This window comes from Mytilus edulis, chromosome 7 (assembly GCF_963676685.1).
Source record: "Mytilus edulis chromosome 7, xbMytEdul2.2, whole genome shotgun sequence".
Lineage (NCBI taxonomy): Eukaryota > Metazoa > Mollusca > Bivalvia > Mytilida > Mytilidae > Mytilus > Mytilus edulis.
This window is the reverse complement of record NC_092350.1, coordinates 76796238-76818039: the sequence shown is the minus strand read 5'-3', so window position 1 is coordinate 76818039 and position 21802 is coordinate 76796238. Positions and strand designations below refer to the sequence as shown.

Genomic DNA, 21802 nt, shown 5'->3' with positions numbered 1-21802 from the left:
CACCTTCATTAAGTGCTTATAGACCTTGTGTTAAAAAAAATGATTTCTATTTACTTATACTCAAGTTTTTATCCAGAAATTATCCGTCTTTGGACAACGCTGATGACGATATGATACCAATAAAAGACAAACAAAAATTCGTATAAAAACAGCTTAATGTTTGCACCTGTCCTAAGTCAGGAATCTGATGTACAGTAGTTGTCGTTTGTTTATGTAATTTATATGTGTTTCTTTTTTCTCTGTTTTTTATATAGATTAGACCGTTGGTTTTCCCGTTTGAATGGTTTTACACTAGTAATTTTGGGGCCCTTTATATCTTGTTGTTCGGCGTGAGCCAAGGCTCCGTGTGAAAGACCGTACATCGACTCATAGGCGGATCCAGGAGGGGAGGGGGTTCCGGGGTTGGAACCCCCCATTTTTGGCAAATCAATGCAGGTAAATTGGGACATATAGTTGGAACCCCCCTTTGTCCTGGATTGGGAACCCTCCTTTTTAAAATGACTAGATCCGCCCTGGGTCACCTATAATGGTTTACTTTTATAAATTGTTATTGTTGGATGAAGAGTTGTCTCATTGGCACTCATACCACATCTTCCTATATCTATGTAAGCCAACTTTCAACAAAAAGTCAATGGGATCAAAACTGTATTATATGCCCTGAAAATGACTTTTTCATAAACTAAACCATTAAAACTAAGTAAAGGTTTAAAAGTCAACAGACCATGACTGAGGTAGCATAGCCAACTAATCTTCCAGGAAATGAGAAGTTCCAATTGAACCGTTTATCAAATATCATTGACCTAACACTAGTGTTTCCACATAAAATGACCTGATCACAAACTAATGCATTGTTGACAATCCCACAGAAATAGCACCTAGTCACTTCTTCAAGAAAGACAACCAGCTGATCAGCAGGGCACAGCTTTATACGACGCAGAGTTTGAACCCTGAACAGTTGGGGCAAGTATGGACACAACATTCAAGCTTGATACAGCTCTGAATTTGGATTGTGATTAAATAGTTGACACAACATAGGTTTCTGACACAGAATGAATGTGGGCTAAGAACTTAAACTTAAAAACTTTAAATTTTAAATTGGACATTACCAACTATGGTCCAATATTCAAAATCTAAATACATGGTTAGATTCAGCATATCATAGAAACCCAAGAATTCAATTTTTGTTGAAATCAAATAAAGTTCAATTTTAGACCCTTTAGACCTCAATGTGGACCAATTTGATAACCAGACCCAAACATCAAAAATCTAAATACATGGTTAGATTAAGCATATATCAAAGAACCCCATATATACAATTTTTGTTGAAATCAAACAAAGTTTAATATTGGACCGCAATTTGGACCAACTTGAAAACTGGGCCTATAATTAAGCAAAAATCTAAATACAGGTTTAGATTCAGCATATCAAAGAGGTCAACTTTTGTTGATATCAAACAAAGTTTAATATTGGACCCTTTGGACCTTAATGTAGACCAATATGAAAATGGGACCAAGAATTAAGAATCTACATACACAGTTAGATTCAGCAAATCAAAGAACCCCAATTATTCATTTTTTTATGAATTCAAACAAAGTTTAATTTTGGACCCTTTGGGCCCCTTATTCCTAAACTGTTGGGATCAAAACTCCCAAAATCAATCCCAACCTTCCTGTTATGGTCATAAACCTTGTGTTTAAATTTCATAGATTTCTATTCACTTATACTAAAGTTATAGTGCGAAAACCAAAAGTCTTCAGACGCCGCCACCACCGCCTTTATGTGATAGCAATATACAACCAAATTTTTTTTCAATTGTTGCAGTCATATAAAAATCTAAGTACATGTTTAGATTCAGCATATCAAAGAACCCCAAGAATTCAATTTTTGTTAAAATCAAACTTTTCTAGACCTTTTGGACCTTAATGTAGACCAATTTGTCATTATTTGAAAACCGAACCAAAAATTAAGAATCTACATACACAGTTAGATTTGGCATATCAAAGAAACCCAATAATTCATTTTTTTATGAAATCAAAACCAGGTGCTCCGCAGGGCACAGCTTTATACGACTGCAGAGGTCGATCCCTGAACAGTTGGGGCAGGTATGGACAAAACATTTAAGCGTGATACAGCTCTGAATTTGGATTGTGATCAAATTTTTGACATTCTTGGGTTTTTTACACAAAACAAATGTCAAGCCACTCCATCATCATCATCATCTCAATTCAAATTTTAAATGGACTTTGCAACCATAAACACTCATTTAAATACATCAGAAAATTATAAAAAAAGAAAATGACATGATAGTCATGTCTGGCAAATTTCCAACATACATTATCTAAAAACATTTTAGAAAAGATAAGGAAAAAAAGCTTCATCAGCAACATTTTATATTGGCAAATTTCCAATGAAGTTATTTTCATAAAGTTAATGGCAAATAAAAATAGAAAATGACATCATAGTCATGTCTGGCAAATTTCCGACATATATTATCTAAAAACATTTTAGATAAGATATAAAGGAAAAAAAGCTTCATCAGCAACATTTTATATTGGCAAATTTCCAATGAAGTTATTTACATAAAGTTATTGGCAAATAAAAATAGAAAATGACATCATAGTCATGTCTGGCAAATTTCCAACATATATTATCAACTACTATTCTATACAAAGAAAGATAACTCCAATTGAAAATTAATTGCTATTGCACAATATTGTGCAATTAGATATTTCTTGCTATTGTGCAATACTGTGCAATTGAAAATTTCTTGCTATTGCACAATACTTGATATGGAATCCTGATTTGGACCAACTTGAAAACTGGACCCATAATCAAAAATCAAAGTACATGTTTAGATAAAGCATATCAAATAAGCCCAAGAATTTAATTTTTGTTAAAATCAAACTTAGTTTAATTTTGGCATATCAAAGAACCCATTTATTCAATTTTTGATGAAATCAAACAAAGTTTAATTTTGGACCAACTTGAAAACTAGGCCAATAATTAACCAGGTGCTCCGCAGGGCGCAGCTTTATACGACCGCAGAGGTGGAACCCTGAACAGTTGGGGCAAGTATGGACAAAACATTCAAGCGTGATACAGCTCTGAATTTGGATTGTGATCAAATTTTTGACATTACATGGTTTTTTTTTACACAAAACAAATGTCAAGATTTTACAAATCAATTAAAGATTTCTTCTTCAAACTTTTTAAATCTAAAATTAAATAGTTGACACAGCATAGGTTTCTGACACAGAATGAATGTGGTCTAATGAACTTAAAGTTTTTTTTTGCCTTTGAGCAATTCACTATGCTTTTGAATATTAATCCTCTCAAAAAAATGTTTGAAGAAATTTTCTTTTTATTTATGAAACCTGAAATGAGAAAAATTTAACCCCCCCCCCTTTTTTTCACATCCCCGTTTCCCTTTTTCCAAAACTGATATCAATTCAAATTTCTAATGGAGTTTGCAACAATAACTACTCTTTTAAATACATCATAAAATATTAAAATGTAAAATAAAGTGCTTGTTATCACTGAATGGTAAAGATTGGTTGGTAGTAAAAGTGAATATACATTGTTTATTGTATAAAACAATAAAAAAAACTTCATCAGCAACATTTTATATTGGCAAATTTCCAATGAAGTTATTTACATAAAGTTATTGGCAAATAAAAATAGAAAATGACATCATAGTCATGTCTGGCAAATGTCCAACATACATTATCTAAAAACATTTTAGATAAGATAAGGAAAAAAAGCTTCATCAGCAACATTTTATATTGGCAAATTTCCAATGAAGTTATTTACATAAAGTTATTGGCAAATAAAAATAGAAAATGACATCATAGTCATGTCTGGCAAATTTCCAACATATATTATCAACTACTATTTTATACAAAGAAAGATTACTCCAATTGAAAATTAATTGTTATTGCACAATATTGTGCAATTAGATATTTCTTGCTATTGTGCAATACTGTGCAATTGAAAATTTCTTGCTATTGCACAATACTTGATATGGAATCCTGATTTGGACCAACTTGAAAACTGGGCCCATAATCAAAAATCTAAGTACATTTTTAAATTCAGCATATCAAAGAACCCCAAGGATTCAATTTTTGTTAAAATCAAACTAAGTTTAATTTTGGACCCTTTGGACCTTAATGTAGACCAATTTGAAAACGGGACCAAAAATTAGGAATCTACATACATAGTTAGAATTTGCATATCAAAGAACCCCAATTATTCAAATTTTGATGAAATCACACAAAGTTCAATTTTGGACCCTTTGGGCCCCTTATTCCTAAACTGTTGGGACCAAAACTCCCAAAATCAAACCCAACCTTCCTTTTATGGTCATAAACCTTGTGTTTAAATTTCATAGATTTCTATTTACTTATACTAAAGTTATGGTGCAAAAACCAAGAATAATGCTTATAAGGGCCCCTTTTTGGCCACTAATTCATAAACTGTTAGGACCAAAACTCCAAAAATCAATCCCAACCTTCCTTTTGTGGTCATAAACCTTGTGTTTAAATTTCATTGATTTCTATTTACTTATACTAAAGTTATTGTGCGAAAACCAATGTGTTTTCGGACAACGACGACGACACCAACGTCATACCAATATACGACACCAAACATGCTTTTAGTTAGTTCACAAAAGTATTTGAAATATTCCTTAGCAATAAAATCACTGCAAATTCAATCCAACCTCATTTCTTAAGAAACATGTCTCATAATCACTTTAAGCAGTGGATGATCCAGGAGAGTTTTGGGGGTCGGAACCCTCATTTTCTTGGGAAAATTTGGACAAAACAATGCATTTGAATGGGTACATGTGGTTTGAACCCCCATTCCCCCTTTATCCTTAGTTGGGAACACCCCTTTTAAAAATGGCTGGATCTGCCCCTGTTTAAGTCATATGAAATGAGTGACTGGTGAAAAATAATGTTTATCCATTTCTTGAACCAATGCATGTATATATCATAAACTTAGTCTTCTGTGCATGATTTTATCATTTTTTACGCAAATATATATCGTATAATCGTCAAATTTTTTTTCCTCTCTGTTTGTTATGATTTAACAAATATGGTAGCTCATTAAATGCCTTGTTTTGACTCTGAAGTTTACCGATTGTCACCTTATAGTAAACAATCAACATAAAGCATGGATATTGAGCACGTACAATCAGATAATAGTTTATTTTAGTGACAGATCCATGCGTATTGTGATCACCAGATTTTTACGAGAAGGTTCACGCTTAGGTCACTTTGCATACAGAAAATATATTGGTGAATTGCTTCCTGGAAGCATGCAATTAAAAAAAACGTAGACTTCTTCTAAAATTGGACATATTAAAGAATTTTCTTCAGAAAAAAGTCTTTCAGGTCTATAACACCAGTACTTTTGAAGGAGTATTCTTTCTAGTCACAGATTTTTTATTCCAGGGAAACCTTCACCAGAGACTTATTTTTGTTTTGATTTGTTTTGTACATAAGTTAAATAATGAAAACTATCCATTTTGTTATAAAAATACATATGCATCATTTTTTTTAATTTGAGGTTTCATATGACTTTAAGAATAAGATATTCAAATGATAAGAAATATTCTGTCATCATTTATCCTTCAAAAGCGTGCTTGCAATTTTTTATCATGAGACTACTTCAGCTTGAGACTGAAATAAATGAATGCAACACCTGTATACAAAAGATAATTTCTTTAAAATAAACAAGTAATACATGTAATAACAAGATCATTTAATCATGTTAACTGTGGAAGGAAAATAAATTGGAACACTAAAATTCTGATTCTAATGTATCCTTAAGGGGGCTCGCGGGTATAAATCAATTTTTTATAGAATAATCCAATTTCACTACTTTTGTCTATAAATAAACTTTTTTCCATACCTAATAGAAAAATAAAATAAAAATATGGTGTCAATGTTCATTTAAGCTCACAATCTCCCTTCAAAAGAAGCATGCAATTTTTTTTTAGGTATTTGTCTTCTGTTGAACTAGTAGGAAGAAAACAGTAATATAGAAATAAAAAAGAACTAAATTACAGAAATCACTTAAATCATACACTAGTTTAGTTTACGTACAGCTTATATGAAAAAAATATAAAAAAATATAGGTCACTGATAAATTAAAAAGATATTTCAAATTTGATGCAAAAAAAAATGCATTTTTTTCACCAAAGGGAGATAATTTGGAGCTTTTGCTGTTGATATAAACAATTAACCAGGTGCTACGCAGGGCGCAGCTATATACGACCCCAGTGGTTGAACCCTGAACAGTTGGGGCAAATTTGGTCACAATATTCAAGCTTGATTTTGTCTGAATTTGGATTGTGATCAAGTTTTTGACATAATATAGGTTTTTGTCACAAAATTAATGTGGTCAAAGAGCTAACAAATCTTTGAAAATTCAAAATTTGAAAAATTTTGAAAAAAAAGGAAGCCCTGCAAAAAATGGAAAACAAAAAATCCCCCCCCCCAACTTTTTGAAACCCCCTTGGAGCAATAACCCTTAAACTCAATCCCATTCTTTCCATTGCAGAATTGAACCTTGTAGTACAATTTCAGAGAGATCCATACACTTAAACACAAGTTATTGCCATGATTGTTTGGGAACTAGAAACATGTTTCTTTTTGCCCTTTTTTGGCCCCTAATTCCAACATATTTTGGGCAATTCATCCAAAACTTAATCCCAGCCTCCCCTTTGTTATATGGTACATTGTGGTACAATTTCAGAGAGATCCATACAATAACACATAAGTTATTGTCTTGAAACTAGAAAAATGCTTGTTTTGACCCCTTTTTGGCCCTTAATTCCTAAACTTTAGCCCCATAACCCCTAAAATGAATCCAAACCTTCTACTTGTGGTTTTAAACATTGCAGTATGATTTCAGAGCAATTGAAATACTTCTACACAAGTTATTATCCTGAAACTTGAAAAATGCTGGTTTTGGGCCCCTAATTCCTAATAGGTTAGGACCATCATCCCCAAAATCAATCCCAACCTTCCTTTTGTGGAATTGAACCTTCTGAAAAAGTTTCATGAAGATCTATTCACTTAAACTAAAGTTATTATCTGGAAACCAATGTGTCTTCGGACGACATCATACCATTATACGATCCCAAATTTTTTTTGGGGTCGTCTAAAAAGTCATCTGGGGCCAAAACAAATTGATTTTTTTGGTTGATCTTTGTGCCATATCATAAAGTAACAACTAATAGTGTAATAAATAAAACTTGTAATGAAAAAAAAATTGTTTAAATATTTGATTTTTGATGCTGTTTTTTTTGTACCTGAGAGCCTCCTTTTAAAATAAAAGCATTACACTTGAACAAGATATAAATTATACATATTATACACATCCTATCAGAAAATAAGGGTATAATTATAGGAAATTCATGCCCATAAAACTAGCCCTGACTTTAACATTTGAGTATTGAAAGTTAGCCAAGTGCAATAACTGGAAATCTTCTTTTCTAATTGAGGGTAGATAACTCCATTTTTTTTAGTAACATTTTGTTTAAACTTTTGACACATGTTTCTGTTACTGATACAATGATTACAATAAATTATCTAATTATTAAGGAATGGATATTTAGGGTGCCACCAAGGATATATTTTCACATTTAAGACAGGATCTAGAATCATAACAGTATCTTCAATGAACTTTCTGTTACCTACAGGAATGCCTTTTATATTAGTATCAAAAACTAACTTTAAACAATGGTATCTCATACCGCTACTTAACTTAAGATAAACATTACTTAAAACAAGTCCCATCACAGAAGGTACAGATAGGAAAGTCTGGCAAGTCACTTCTAAAACATAATAATCATTTTCTTGATTGAAATATAAATCTCTGTAGCCATTTTTTAAGTCAGTTGTTTCTTTAAAATATTTCAGTTTGTTAATTTCATATATTCTTTCTTTTTTGAATTTGAAATTAAAATTATACACATTTTTCACTTTTTCATGCCAAGTAAATATGCATCTTTGGCCAACAAAAAAATGTGGTTCATCCTCAAAAGGCATTGTCCTTTTGATCTTTGCTACAAAAGGAGGATAGATGTAGAACAGTGATCTAATAACTCTCTGTCTAAGTCCATTTATTCTCTCTAGGTTCTCTATTCTTAAACATTCTGGAAGTTCACTTTTCTCAAAGTAAAATCTGAAATCACAATTTAAAGGGAATATGTTCAACAGCATAATTGATATATCATAATTAAGAGTATTATAACTTGACATATATTGTCAATATAAAAAGGCTTCTAAGCTAAGTGGATATATATGTGATCTAACATCAGGTTGATGAAAACATGTGCCGACCTCATCAAAAAACATTTGTAGAGTTTTTACCTGTTTATGAGCTACCATAGTAGCTTTTATTTTGTAATTATATGTAAACATGGCTAAGGTGCTATCTTACATATTTTTCTTCTGTTCAGCATTAACATGGGGAGAGTTGAGATGTAAAATGAACCTCTTTTATCCCTGGTTTATATGCCATTCCTATGTTAGAACCTCATAAGGTGGTTTATGTTATATTCTTTTTATTATGTTTTAATGGACATTGGTGTTGTTGGCTGATATTTGATAGCCTATTCATTTCTTTTTTTTTCAATTAAAAGCTTGATATATTACATAGACATATTGTTGAAGATTGTTACATGATGTCTTTGGGCTATACCATGGTTTTGGGTTGCTGTCTAATTTATGTATACGCAACATTTATTAAACAGACAAGGATATTGTACTAAAGAGTATGCAGAGAAGCTTTTAGGACTTGCCTAATTAATAAAATATTATAATGACTTTAAAAAAATATGCCTCCCTATTCTATAAAATTGAGAAAGGAAATGGGGAATGTGACAAAGCGACAACAACCCGACCATAGAGCAGACAACATCCGAAGGCCACAAATGGGTCTCAATGCAGAGAGAAACTCCTGCACCTGTAGGTGTCCTTCAGTTGGCCCCTTAAAAATATGTATACTAGAACAGTGATAATGGAAGTCATACTAAACTCCGAATTATACACAAGAAACTAAAATTACATATTTCCAGAACTGTACTGTATGTACAACAGCATTTGATGCCTGACAGATCTGTGCAAACATCAGATTCTGCTCTGGTAGTATTTGACATGACAAAGCTATTATTATGACATTATAAAAATATGCCTACCTATTGTATAAATGTTTCCAGAACCGTACTGTATGTACAACAGCATTTGATGCCCAACAGATCTGTGCAAACGTCAGAATCTGCTCTGGTAGTATTTGACATGACAAAGCTACCCATAAATCTATTGGAAATCTTATTCCTCCTGAGAAACTTTCTCTCTTTCGTCTTTGATATCTTTGTACTACAAATGAATACAGAAAAAATATTGCACGAAATCAGTTTGAATTAAAAACCTTGTAATCAATTTCACAAATTAATGATAATGCAAGAATTTCCAAATTACATACATGATAACATGAAGCTGATTTTAGTTTGTACTTTTTATAACAAGTGTCAAAAGTTCATTAGGATCAATCCAAATGGTTATTTGTATAGCAATGGAATAAAAGGAATACCCTTAACATTAAATTAAATGATTATTGATATCATGACTGAAAAGGCCAGAGATTCTATAACTAACCCTTGTTGGCAGGTGCCGTAATAATACAGCGGTTCCCAGACCACCTTTATTTGGCATCAATGGCGCTCCATTCATTTGGATGTCATTGTAATGCCATTGAATTCCCAGTATGGGCATGTTTCCTCATTCTGACACTATTGATTGTCATGTTTCTCACTTTTAATATTTCTTTTGAGCTCAAATACTAACTTAAACCAGATGCTCCACAGGGCGCAGCTTTATACAACTGCAGATTTCGAACCCTGAACATTTGGGCAAGTATGGACACAACATTCAAGCTTGATACAGCTCTGAATTTGGATTGTGATAAAAAAGTTGACACAGCACAGGTTTCTGACACATAATGAATGTGGTCTAAGAACTTAAACTTAACAACTTTAAATTGGACATTACCTATTTTGGTCCAATATCCAAAATCTAAATACATTTTACATGGTTAGATTCAGCATATCAAAAACCCCAAGAATTCAATTTTTGATGAAATCAAATAAAGTTCAATTTTGGACCCTTTAGACTTCAATGTGGACCAATTTGATAACCGGGCCGAAGCATCAAAAATCTAAATACATGGTTAGATTAGGCATACATATCAAAGAGCCCCATATATACAATTTTTGTTGAAATAAAACAAAGTTTAATTTTGGACCCTGCTTTAGACCAACTTTAAAACTGGGCCTATAATCAAAAATCTAAATACATGTTTAGATTCAGCATATCAAAGAACCCTAAGGATTCAATTTTTGTTGATATCAAACAAAGTTTAATTTTGGACCACGATTTGGACCAACTTGAAAACTGGGCCCATAATAAAAAATCTAAGTACATGTTCAGATTCAGCATATCAAAGAACCCCAAGGATTCAATTTTTGTTGAAATCAAACAAAGTTTAATTTTGGACCCCAATTTGGACCAACTTGAAAACTGGGCCAATAATCAAAAATCTTAGTACATGTTTAGATGAACCCCAAGAATTCAATTTTTGTTAAAAGCAAACTAAGTTTAATTTTGGACCTTTTGGACCTTAATGTAGACCAATTTGAAAATAGGACCAAAAATTAAGAATCTACATACACAGTTAGATTGGGCAGATCAAAGAACCTCAATCAATCAATTTTTGATGAAATCAAACAAAGTTTAATTTTGGACCCCTTATTCCTAAACTGTTGGGATCAAAACTCCCAAAATCAATCCCAACCTTCCTTTTACGGTCATAAACCTTGTGTTTAAATTTCATAGATTTCTATTTACTTATACTAAAGTTAAGGTGCAAAATACCAAGAAAAATGCTTATTTGGGCCCCTTTTTGGCCCCTTATTACTCAACTGTTGGGACCTCAACTCCCAAAATCAATCCTAACCTTCCTTTTGTGTTAATAAACCTTGTGTTTAAATTTCATTGATTTCTATATACTTATACTAAAGTTATTGTGCGAAAATCAAGAATAATGCTTATTAGGGCCCTTTTTTGGTCCCTAATTCCTAAACTGTTGGGACCAACACTCCCAAAATCAATCCCAACCTTTCTTTGGTGGTCATAAACCTTGTGTCAAAATTTCATAGATTTCTATTTATTTTAACTAAAGTTATAGTGCGAAAACCAAAAAGCATATGTGGGCCCTTTTTGGCCCCTAATTCCTAAACTGTTGGGAACAAAACTCCCAAAATCAATCCCAACCTTCCTTTTATGGTCATAAACCTTGTGTTTAAATTTCATAGATTTCAATTAACTTTTACTAAAGTTAGAGTGCAAAAACCAAATGTCTTCGGACGACAAAGACGACGACTCAGCCAAGGTGATACCAATATACAACCAAAAAATTTTCAATTTTTGCGATCGTATAAAAATTGAAATCGGACAAAATTGTTTATTGCATGCAGTGCTAGCAATGATTTCATCAAAACAAATTTATTAATTTAAGTATTGGTATAAATAAATAAAAAAAATATGGACTAACTCAACTACACCTTCTAGGTTGCGCTTAAATTTGGTGAATCAGCACGAGGTGTTTTGGAATTTAAAGGTAGTTTATGGGAAATGACTTTTTGTAAACAATAAGGGCTAGCTATAGTTGATCATAGAAAAACAAGTGAGTTAAATATGTTTCAAGTTTTATAACAAAATTCTTCATTTTATATTCACCAAATTCCCTTTTTCTATCAAATGCAATGAAACTATAAATATTTATGCTTTGCACTTAGTTTCACCTTGGTATATATGTACAAAATGGCCCATCTGTATTATTCATTATATTTGCTGTTTTGATACTATTGCAGTTTGAAAAATTCACAGGCCACAGAAGGGATCATAAACCTCGACTAATCAACCCCAATATATTTTTTAGTTATCTGTTTTCTTTTTTAATATCCTTTTTCATTACATAGAATAAATGTCCTATTATTAGAATTCAAATATATTCTATCAACTTCACTGTACCTTGATTCTGGTCAATGTCCTCTAGTTCTTCAGATACTGGCTCACCTATTTCTAAATCATCAATGTCTTTGTCAAACCAGCTGACATCCTCCTTCTCAAGTCTAGTTTTGTCTATTGTAGTCATTTGCATATTTCTTACTGTAAAATATATAAACAATAGATCCAATCCAAAAATATTTTCAAATGAATTTGTAAAATGAAAGCAGAAAAATATCAAAGTACATGTATAACTTGAATTAATAAGTCAGAATATCAAATACATATAGAAAGTTGGAAATGTGAGCAATTACACCCTACTAGTTTCAAGTATTCAGTTAAAGGAAGTTGACGAGAAATGGATGTGAAAATGAATAGCACAATATAATATGATCATGGTCATATGAAGCTGGATACTGTCTAAAAACACTATTTGAAGTTTCCAAAACAAATGCAACGAAATTTTACAAATGGCAATTATGTGGAAGAATTTAAAAGTAAACAGAAATTTTTTTTCAGAGAGGTGAAATACATGTATACCAGAGGGACGTTTAAACTCATAAATGAAAAATAAACTGACAAAACCGGGGCTGAAAAAGCAAATGACAAATAAACAATAGTACACAAAACACAACATGGAAAGCTTAAGACTAAGCAACACAAACACCATCAAAAACAGTTTATTCCCAATTGTCCCACTTTTTAAATTTTAGAGTTCTGATTGTCCCACATTATTCTATGAAGTAAAATGTTCTTAGATAAACAAGATAACTGGTGTTTGTTTTGATAAATAAACAAGAATTTAATTATGACACATTTAATAAGAATTTTATAAAAGTATATATATAAATATTTTTTAAATTCATTAGTATTTGATTAAAAAAAAGTATAATATTTCTGATTTATGAAATATATATCTACAATGTTATTTATAAAAACAAATGAAAATAGCACTAAATACTGAAATTTGAATGACTTTTTTTGTAAGTTCTGTAATAGATATAGAAAAAAATGCATGCAATTTAAAACTAGAGGTTCAAGAGCCTGTGTCGCCAACCTTTAAAAATTTACAAAAATTTATGAAATTGTTAAAAATTGACTGTAAAGGGCAAAAACTCCCTAAAGGGTCAATTGACAATTTTGGTCATGTTGACTTATTTGTAGATCTTACTTTGCTTTTTACAGTTTATCTCTTTCTATAATAGTATTTAAGATGATAACCATAAACTGCAAAATTTCCTTAAAATTATTATTTCAGGGGCAGCAACCCAACAACAGGTTGTCCAATTTGCCTGACAATTTCAGGGCAGATAGATCTTGACCTAATAAACAATTTTGCTACATGTCATATTTGATCTAAATGCTTTAGTTTCAGAGATAGAAGCAAAAATCTATAGTTTACCCTTTGTTCTATTTTTAGCCATGGCGGCCATCTTGGTTGGTTGGAAGGGTCACGACACACATTTTTAAAACTAGATACCCCAATGATAATTGTGGCCAAGTTGATTAATTTGGCCCAGTAGTTTCAGAGGAGAAGATTTTTGTAAAAGTTTATTGTCGACGGACACCAACATGACCAAGTGATGAGAAAAGCTCACTTGACCTTTCAGGTCAGGTGAGCTAAAAAAAAAGTGTAATTCGTTTGCATTCTACACTCTACATGAACTGGTTGATGGAGTGATGTTTCTTTGCAATTTTATTAAGGAAGTTCTGGTACATTTTTACAGCACTTTTAAATACTGCTAACACTCAACGTCAGATTTAGCTGATCTTTAATTTCTTGGGGGTATATTGTCAATATAATATTGAAGCTGCTGTCTAGAATTCTGCCAGATAACCCTAATACTAATCACTATTACAGGTTGTTTTCTCCAATATTACCGCCAACAGGACTCTACATACACTATAAAGAAGTATCAGACTTCCTTCAAAAATAAGGTATGGTATGATTGCCAATGAGAGAACTCTCCCTAAAAGATGAAGTGACAGAAACATTAACAGCTATAGATCACAATACGGCCTTCAACATTAAGCAAAGCCCATACTGCATAGCTATAAAAGGCTCCAAGTTGAATGTGACAAATATAAAACAATTCTTACGAGAAAACTAATGGCATGATTTATGTACAAAATAATGAAAAAAACAAATATGTTACTCAGCAACAAACGACAACCACTGAAATACAGGGACCTGACATGGGCCAGGCACATACAGAATGTTGATAGGTTAAACTTTTTTGAAAGCTCCAACCCTCCCATTAACCACAGGGAGTGTTTAAATAGTTCACTTAAGAATTAACTATAACCAGATGCTCCGCAGGGCGCAGCTTTATACGACCGCATAGGTTGAACCCTGAACGGTTGGGGCAAGTATGGACACAACATTCAAGCTGGATTCAGCTCTAAATTTGGATTGTGATTAAATAGTTGACACAGCATAGGTTTTGGACACAGAATGAATGTGGTCTAATGAACTTAAAATATTTTTTTTGTCTTTGAGCAATCACTATGCTGTTGAATATTAATCCTCTCCAAAAAATGTTTGAAGAAATTTTCTTTTTATTTATGAAATCTGAAATGAGAACAATTAACCCCCCCCCCCCCCACACCATTTTTTTTTCACATCCCCCTTTCCCTTTTTTCAAAACTGATCTCAATTCAAATTTCTAATGGAGTTTGCAACAATAACTACTCATTTAAATACATACATGATTAAATTCAGCATATCAAAAAAGCCAAAGAATTCAATTTTTATTAAAATCAAACTTAGTTTAATTTTGGACCCTTTATTATTTAATGTAGACCAATTTGAAAACGGGACTAAAAATTAAGAATCTACATACACAGTTAGATTTGGCATATCAAAGAACCCCAATTATTCAATTTTTGATGAAATCAAACAAAGTTTAATTTTGGACCCCAATTTGGACCAACTTGAAAACTGGGCCAATAATCAAAACTCTAAGTACATTTTTAGATTCAGCATATCAAAGAACCCCAAGGATTCAATTTTTGTTAAAATCAAACTAAGTTTTATTTTGGACCCTTTGGACCTTAATGTAAACCAATTGGAAAACGGGACCAAAAATTAAGAATCTACATACACAGTTAGATCCGGCATATCAAAGAACCCCAATTATTCAATTTTTGATGAAATCAAACAAAGTTCAATTTTGGACCCTTTGGGCCCCTTATTCCTAAAAACCTGTTGGGACCAAAACTCCCAAAATCATCCCCAACCTTCCTTTTATGGTCATAAACCTTGAGTTTAAATTTCAAAGATTTCTATTTACTTATACTAAAGTTATGGTGCGAAAACCAAGAATAATGCTTACTTGGGCCCCTTTTTGGCCCCTAATTCCTAAACTGTTCAGACCTCAACTCCCAAAATCAATCCCAACCTTCCTTTTGTGGTCATAAACCTTGTGTCAAAATTTCATAGATTTCTATTTACTTAAACTAAAGTTATAGTGCGAAAACCAAGAAAATGCTTATTTGGGCCCTTTTTGGCCCCTAATTCCTAAAATTTTGGGACCAAAACTCCCAAAATCAATCCCAACCTTCCTTTTGTGGTTATAAACCTTGTCTTAAAATTTCATAGATTTCTATTCACTTTTACTAAAGTTAGAGTGCGAAAACTAAAAGTATTCGGACGACGACGACAACGACTATGCAGGACGACGACGCCAACGTGATAGCAATATACGACGAAAAATTAAAATTTTTGCGGTCGTATAAAAATGAGTAGGAAAAGGCTTATATCTTATCAGATGGATTCAGAAATACATCTTACAAAACTTGACACAGAGCTGACTTATACTTCACCACAACAAAGACAGATCTGAACGTACTCGCAGTTACTGACAGCTAGTTAAAAAAAAATTTAAATATGCACCGAAGTGACAAGTCTAAATTTTATCATGACTATATTATATTCCATGTTTGATGTTACTTCAATAGTACATACTAAAAAATTCAGAATTGTTTGCGAAAATGCGACAGAGTTTAAATAGCAATAATTTGAACTCTTATTTTGAAAATTTTTATATGAGGCAAACAGGATTTTTCTCAATATTGCAAAAAATTAGCATCACATTTCTGTCTAAAATGACAAAATCAATACACCATTATTTCTTAGTTTACTTTGTCATGTATGTGCAAAATAGAATATATAAATATTATCATTTGTTCATCTTTTCCATCATATATTTTTATAAGATAAGTTGATGAGGTACCTATAACTACAAACTTCAACATACAAATGTACTATAAAAACAAATTAATCACTACCAAAACAATTCCCAATTGTCCCACATTTTAACAAAATTTCATTACTTTATTACCTGTAATTTCAAAAAGTGGGACAATCGGGAAGACACCTCAAGAACTAGGGGTGATCTTAGGTATTGGACATGTTGGAAGGGGTAATTACAACCTGCTTCACACATTGTCACATGTGGCACGTGTCATATTGCTCATGTTAGAACAAACCCAGTAACAAGTCTAGTTCATTCTTGACATTTATGGAAAGTACTACTTATGCAATAGTTATAATTATATGTATATATCATGTATATATAAAATCTGTTGTAAAACTTGCCTTCATTATGTATGGCATTTGCAGCACCTTTTGAAACTTTCAACTTTTGAGATTCTGCATCTGCATAATGTTTCAGTGTTATATCTGAAATATATAAATAATATTATGCATGTTATGCAAATAATGTATAATATATACAAATCAAATGTGACTTACATTCAAATGGGATTCGCATTCAAAAGACATAAACACATGACAATTGCAAAGATTCACAGAAATCATTTTTTCTTTAACTATATGGTACCTGTGATAAAAGTGTAAAAATTAACTCACCAAATTAAAAGAAGTTTTGGTATGAGCATGATGCCATTGATAAGCAGATGATATCTTGTTCATGTCTTTTTGTATTGGTCATGTTGGTATGAGCATGATGCCATTGATAAGCAGATGATGTCTTGTTCATGTCTTTTTGTATTGGTCATGTTGGTATGAGCATGATGCCATTGATAAGCAGATGATGTCTTGTTCATGTCTTTTTGTATTGGTCATGTTGGTATGAGCATGATGAGCAGATGATAACTTATTCATGTCTTAAGCAGATGATACTGTATCTTATTCATTTTTTGAGCAGATGATATCTTATTCATGTCTTTTTGTTTTGGTTATGAGCATGCTGAGCAGATGACATCTTATTCATGTGTTGAGCAGATGAAATCTTATTCATGTCTTGAGCAGATGATATCTTATCCATGTCTTTTTGTATTAGTTATGAGCATGATGAGCAGATGAAATCTTATTCATGTGTTGAGCAGATGATATCTTATTCATATCTTTTTGTATTGGTTATGAGCATGATGAGCAGATAATATCTTATTCATGTCATTTCAAGTGTTTACAAGTTAGTAGATTATAATCAGAACAAGCTTTCAGTAACTCTTGAAGAGTTAAAAAAAAAAAAAACAATCTGAGAAATTAAACCCTTTTCAACCAGTGAACCAGTCTGCACCAAAATCTTTTTCTGATCACTTACAAGTCCAAAGACCAATCATGCCAATATTCCAATACTTTTCTGACAGTGTCTTAAACAAAGTTTTACAAAAGCTAACTAGACAGAATAAGACTTTACTTTTCTGGGGCATATATAGAACTATAATGGTAATAGTGCAGACTACCATGACTACTTTAGTACTTTTACTGTATGTTCTCATGTTGCACTGTCATGCCACTGTGGCATGTTTTGTTTAATCATAGATGCATGGTTTTCTATTAGTTGTTTTAAAGGCTTTGAACAAGCTGTCAGTAACTGTGAATACTCTCAAATCAGTACTTAGTATACAAGTACCCTTCAATGTCCACTCTGTGTTTTTCTATTTCTATTTGTATGATACTATTCATCTGATGAGTTAATATAAAAAGAGGATGTGGTATGATTGCCAATGAGACAACTCTCCACAAGAGACAAAATGTAACAGAAATTAACAACTATAGATCACCTTATCATGCTTATGGGCTTCAACAAAGCCCTTTTTTAACTGATTTTTATAGTTTGTTCTTATGTGGGAATTTAAATTTTAGCAAAGCGGCTTTTAAGCCAAACCAGTTTGACCCAGTCCTGCACCATTCTTTATGAATCTTCCCTTAGTCAAGAACATGTTATTCATTGTTGTACAAATGTAACTGTTTCTTGATTTTCAAAAATGTAGCTTTTAGTTTTCACTGATGAATTGTTTCATACATTGTATATTGTCATGCTGGGGCTTTTTCATACTGTATTATGCATGTTACATACAAAAATGTACATATACATGTAGCTTACTGAAATTCATGAGCTATACTTATACAAATGATGCATTGCAAGTCATTTTTATTTACAAATGTACAAATGTATATAATACAATAACATGTTACATAAATGTACATTTGTATTTACATTTCATTCTTTAAGGATGTACTTAGGTGAGGTTAGGTGAAAATTAATAAATTAAGAAGTTAAAATTGATACTATAACCTGGAAGAGCATCAATTAAGGATAAATTTAAGCTAAAAATATTTATAGGTCATGGACCTCCTTTTCGAGATATTTGAGATTTAAAATATGGCGGGAAAAGACTGACTCAGACTTTTACCTTATATTTGCATTGGTATTATTGGGTCTCAAAACAAAAGAAAGAAAATTAAGAATCTTCTAAAATTTTGGTAAATGACCTTTCATGAGGTATTAAATCTTATATGAAAAAATAAATGGGTGTTATGGGGCAAAATATTTTACATTGTGTTGTATGGAAAAACACCAAGGAGTCCGAACATTTGACACAAATTCTAAAACCTCACCTACATTGTAAGTACATCCTTAAATCAATGCAATTGTAAGATTTTAATTGTCATAATAAGTCTCAAGAAATGAATAAACTCCCTATTATCCTATAATCTTCTTCAAAATTTTAATTTTACAGCGCAAGATCTGAATGAATATCCAGTGGCATATCCAGGAATTTTCGTAAGTGGGGGCCAGCTCCAGTCATGCTTCCCTATATAAGCAACCAATTTATTTCCCAAAAAGGGGGGCCCCCTAAATCCGCCTCTGATATTTAAGATATGTAACTTTACCTCTAAAATACATTTTGTACATGTACACTGGGAACAGTATATCTGTATATGTTCCTGGTGTACACTAGTATTGAACAATAAATACAAACACTTATATTAATAATAATAATTATATTGTACCTTGTTATGTATGAGACAAATAATCTGGACACAATGACACAGTGTAGGCGTACAATCAATAATTGTTCAATACGGCTTTTTAAAAATAGTTCTTACAATCGGTTGCGAAATCACAACAAATCTTGTATATGGTATAATTTCTGAAGCATTTTCTGGTGATATCGCAATCGACCAAATTGAGATTTACCTGACTGGGAACTTGTGTAGCATTTTTTCATGGACGAATGTTTTAATCTGGGCATATTTCTTCATAATATCAAAAACTTTACAATGTTTGACTCAGCAAAAGCTGAAATTAAAAACTATAAATAAAATACAAAATACAAAATAAAAGGAACCGGATGTTCCGGAGCACTTATAAAAAACAAGTTGGTAACGGAATGATTACGAAAAGTTTCGGAAAATGTTGTTATAAGTCTTGCCGATCAGTCAGTCCTTCCTTTAATTAAATGATCTTTTACAACAAATGGAAGTTTTTAACGACGTTGACTGGCTATACAGCCCTTGCACGGTCGGTGAATGATCTTTTATATTAACGTTTCCATGTATATAATATTATGGTCCAATCCAGCGGACAGGATTTTATCATATGATTAAAATATTCTTTTTGATAATTTAAGAACAAATGGAGGAATTAAAATGAATATCAGACTTTTGGTTTTCTTCTGTCACCATACCGGATAATTTTATAAAAAAAAAACATTTCCGTAAATATCATTTTTTACAATATCTTGTACCAGGTTTTCTAAAGGCGCCTAGAGATTCATCTAATAGGTTGTTATGGGCTTCAATTTATAATTTTGTCCTCAATAATTTTACTCAATAAACCATATACACTGGAAGTTAAAGTTATGCCCCTGTAATTTGACAAATCATGAACGGTCACCGAATCTTCTTTGTAAATTAATTTTACTACTCATGATACCTTTATGTGTTACTTTTACTTTTCTACATTGGCTAGAGGTATAGGGGGAGGGTTGAGATCTCACAAACATGTTTAACCCCGCCGCATTTTTGCGCCTGTCCCAAGTCAGGAGCCTCTGGCCTTTGTTAGTCTTGTATTATTTTAATTTTAGTTTCTTGTGTACAATGTGGAAATTAGTATGGCGTTCATTATCACTGGACTAGTATATATTTGTTTAGGGGCCAGCTGAAGGACGCCTCCGGGTGAGGGAATTTCTCGCTACATTGAAGACCTGTTGGTGACCCTCTGCTGTTGTTTTTTATTTGGTCGGGTTGTTGTCTCTTTGACACATTCCCCATTTCCATTCTCAATTTTATACTATATATTTAGATTATCAGATTATTACATGGCATTTTTCATATCGAATGTATTATCAGCCCTAGGTTCAATATCAGCCCAAGAGCCGCATGGCTCGAGGGCTGATATTGACCGAGGGCTGATAATACATGCGATATGAAAAATGACATGTTATGATCTTTTTATCATATGCTTCAACAGTAGAGAAAAATAACAGATTCAGATATTGATCTTTTTACGTGGTTCCCGAAAAGAAGTTCAAAGAGTAAAAAGTCCACGGACGTCAGACCCAAAATTTGATACATTCAATATGAAATTTTTCTATCATATGCCTCAACAGAGAGAAAACACAACACATTTTAATATGGACAAATCGACAAAGAAATAATTCAACAATATAAAAATTGTTTGGAAAAGTCAACTTTTTTAAAGTTGATTTCTAATTGTGTTTCAGAAAAACTTAAAAAATGCCTATATTTAATATTTTTATTTTTTTTTATTTTACTATTTTACACAATATACTTTCCAGTATTCAAATAATTGTTTTGTACACTACTCTGTAATGTTTTTCACTGAAAACGTAGCGTTGAGGTGAATTTCCGGAATTTGCCGAGTATCACCGGAATGCCATGTGATAACGTTACGGAAAGGCATGTGATAACCATCGAAGCATGTGATAAACTTTTCATATCAGCCCGCTAAGCACCAATCGAAAAATATGGAATATACTTTAATTTAATGCTATTATCATACGGTAAAAATCATATGTTATTTAGTTTAAGTATATGATAAATATGTATAGATAATTACATGGCATTTTTCATATCAGACCCTTTATCGGCCCAAGGTTATGATATCAGCCCAAGAGCTGCAGGCTCGAGGGCTAATATCATGAACGAGGGCCGATAAAGCGGGGTCTGATATGAAAAATGACATGTAATTATCTTTTTATCATATACTTCAGCAGAAGAAATACAGACAAGAATCATTAAAATTTAATTTTGTTTGTCTTTGCATTTTCAGATAATATTTACAGACAACCAAAAAAAATCTAAAACTTTAATTGTTTTTATTGCATGCTATTACAAGCATTTATTTATCTTTTCACAACAATTACCATGTTCTTCCTTAATATTGTCAACTCATTTATGTCTTTCAAAACAAGTTTAACTTAATTCATTTTTGCTCCTCAACCAT

At 32.0% G+C, this 21802-nt stretch overlaps 1 protein-coding gene across 2 annotated transcripts; it reads right to left on the bottom strand.

Moving 5' to 3' along the window:
- Positions 1 to 5708: 5708 nt before the first annotated feature.
- LOC139482254 (putative transmembrane protein 183BP) lies at positions 5709 to 19697 on the bottom strand. 2 transcript variants are annotated; one of them, XM_071265989.1, is made up of 5 exons: positions 19532 to 19697; positions 16678 to 16761; positions 12102 to 12239; positions 9209 to 9389; positions 5709 to 8193 (listed from the first exon to the last, which is right to left on the bottom strand). In XM_071265989.1, the coding sequence occupies exons 1-5, from the start codon at positions 19584 to 19586 to the stop codon at positions 7599 to 7601; spliced, it is 1053 nt and encodes a 350-aa protein (XP_071122090.1). In that variant the 5' UTR covers positions 19587 to 19697; the 3' UTR covers positions 5709 to 7598. The 2 variants fall into 2 exon arrangements, with proteins under 2 accessions (XP_071122090.1, XP_071122091.1); XM_071265990.1 differs by having other exon boundaries at positions 19345 to 19537.
- Between the last annotated feature and the right edge of the window lie 2105 nt (positions 19698 to 21802).

Bases quoted from the DNA above. Each gene is read 5' to 3' on its own strand.
- LOC139482254 (XM_071265989.1), bottom strand. From the start codon at position 19,586: ATGCCCAGATTAAAACATTCGTCCATGAAAAAATGCTACACAAGTTCC. The intron at 16,762-19,531 runs GTAAATCTCAAT...TATATATTTCAG, and splicing joins CTACACAAGTTCCCAGTCAG to ATATAACACTGAAACATTAT. The intron at 8,194-9,208 runs GTAGGCATATTT...TTGTGATTTCAG, and splicing joins TGGAAACATTTATACAATAG to ATTTTACTTTGAGAAAAGTG.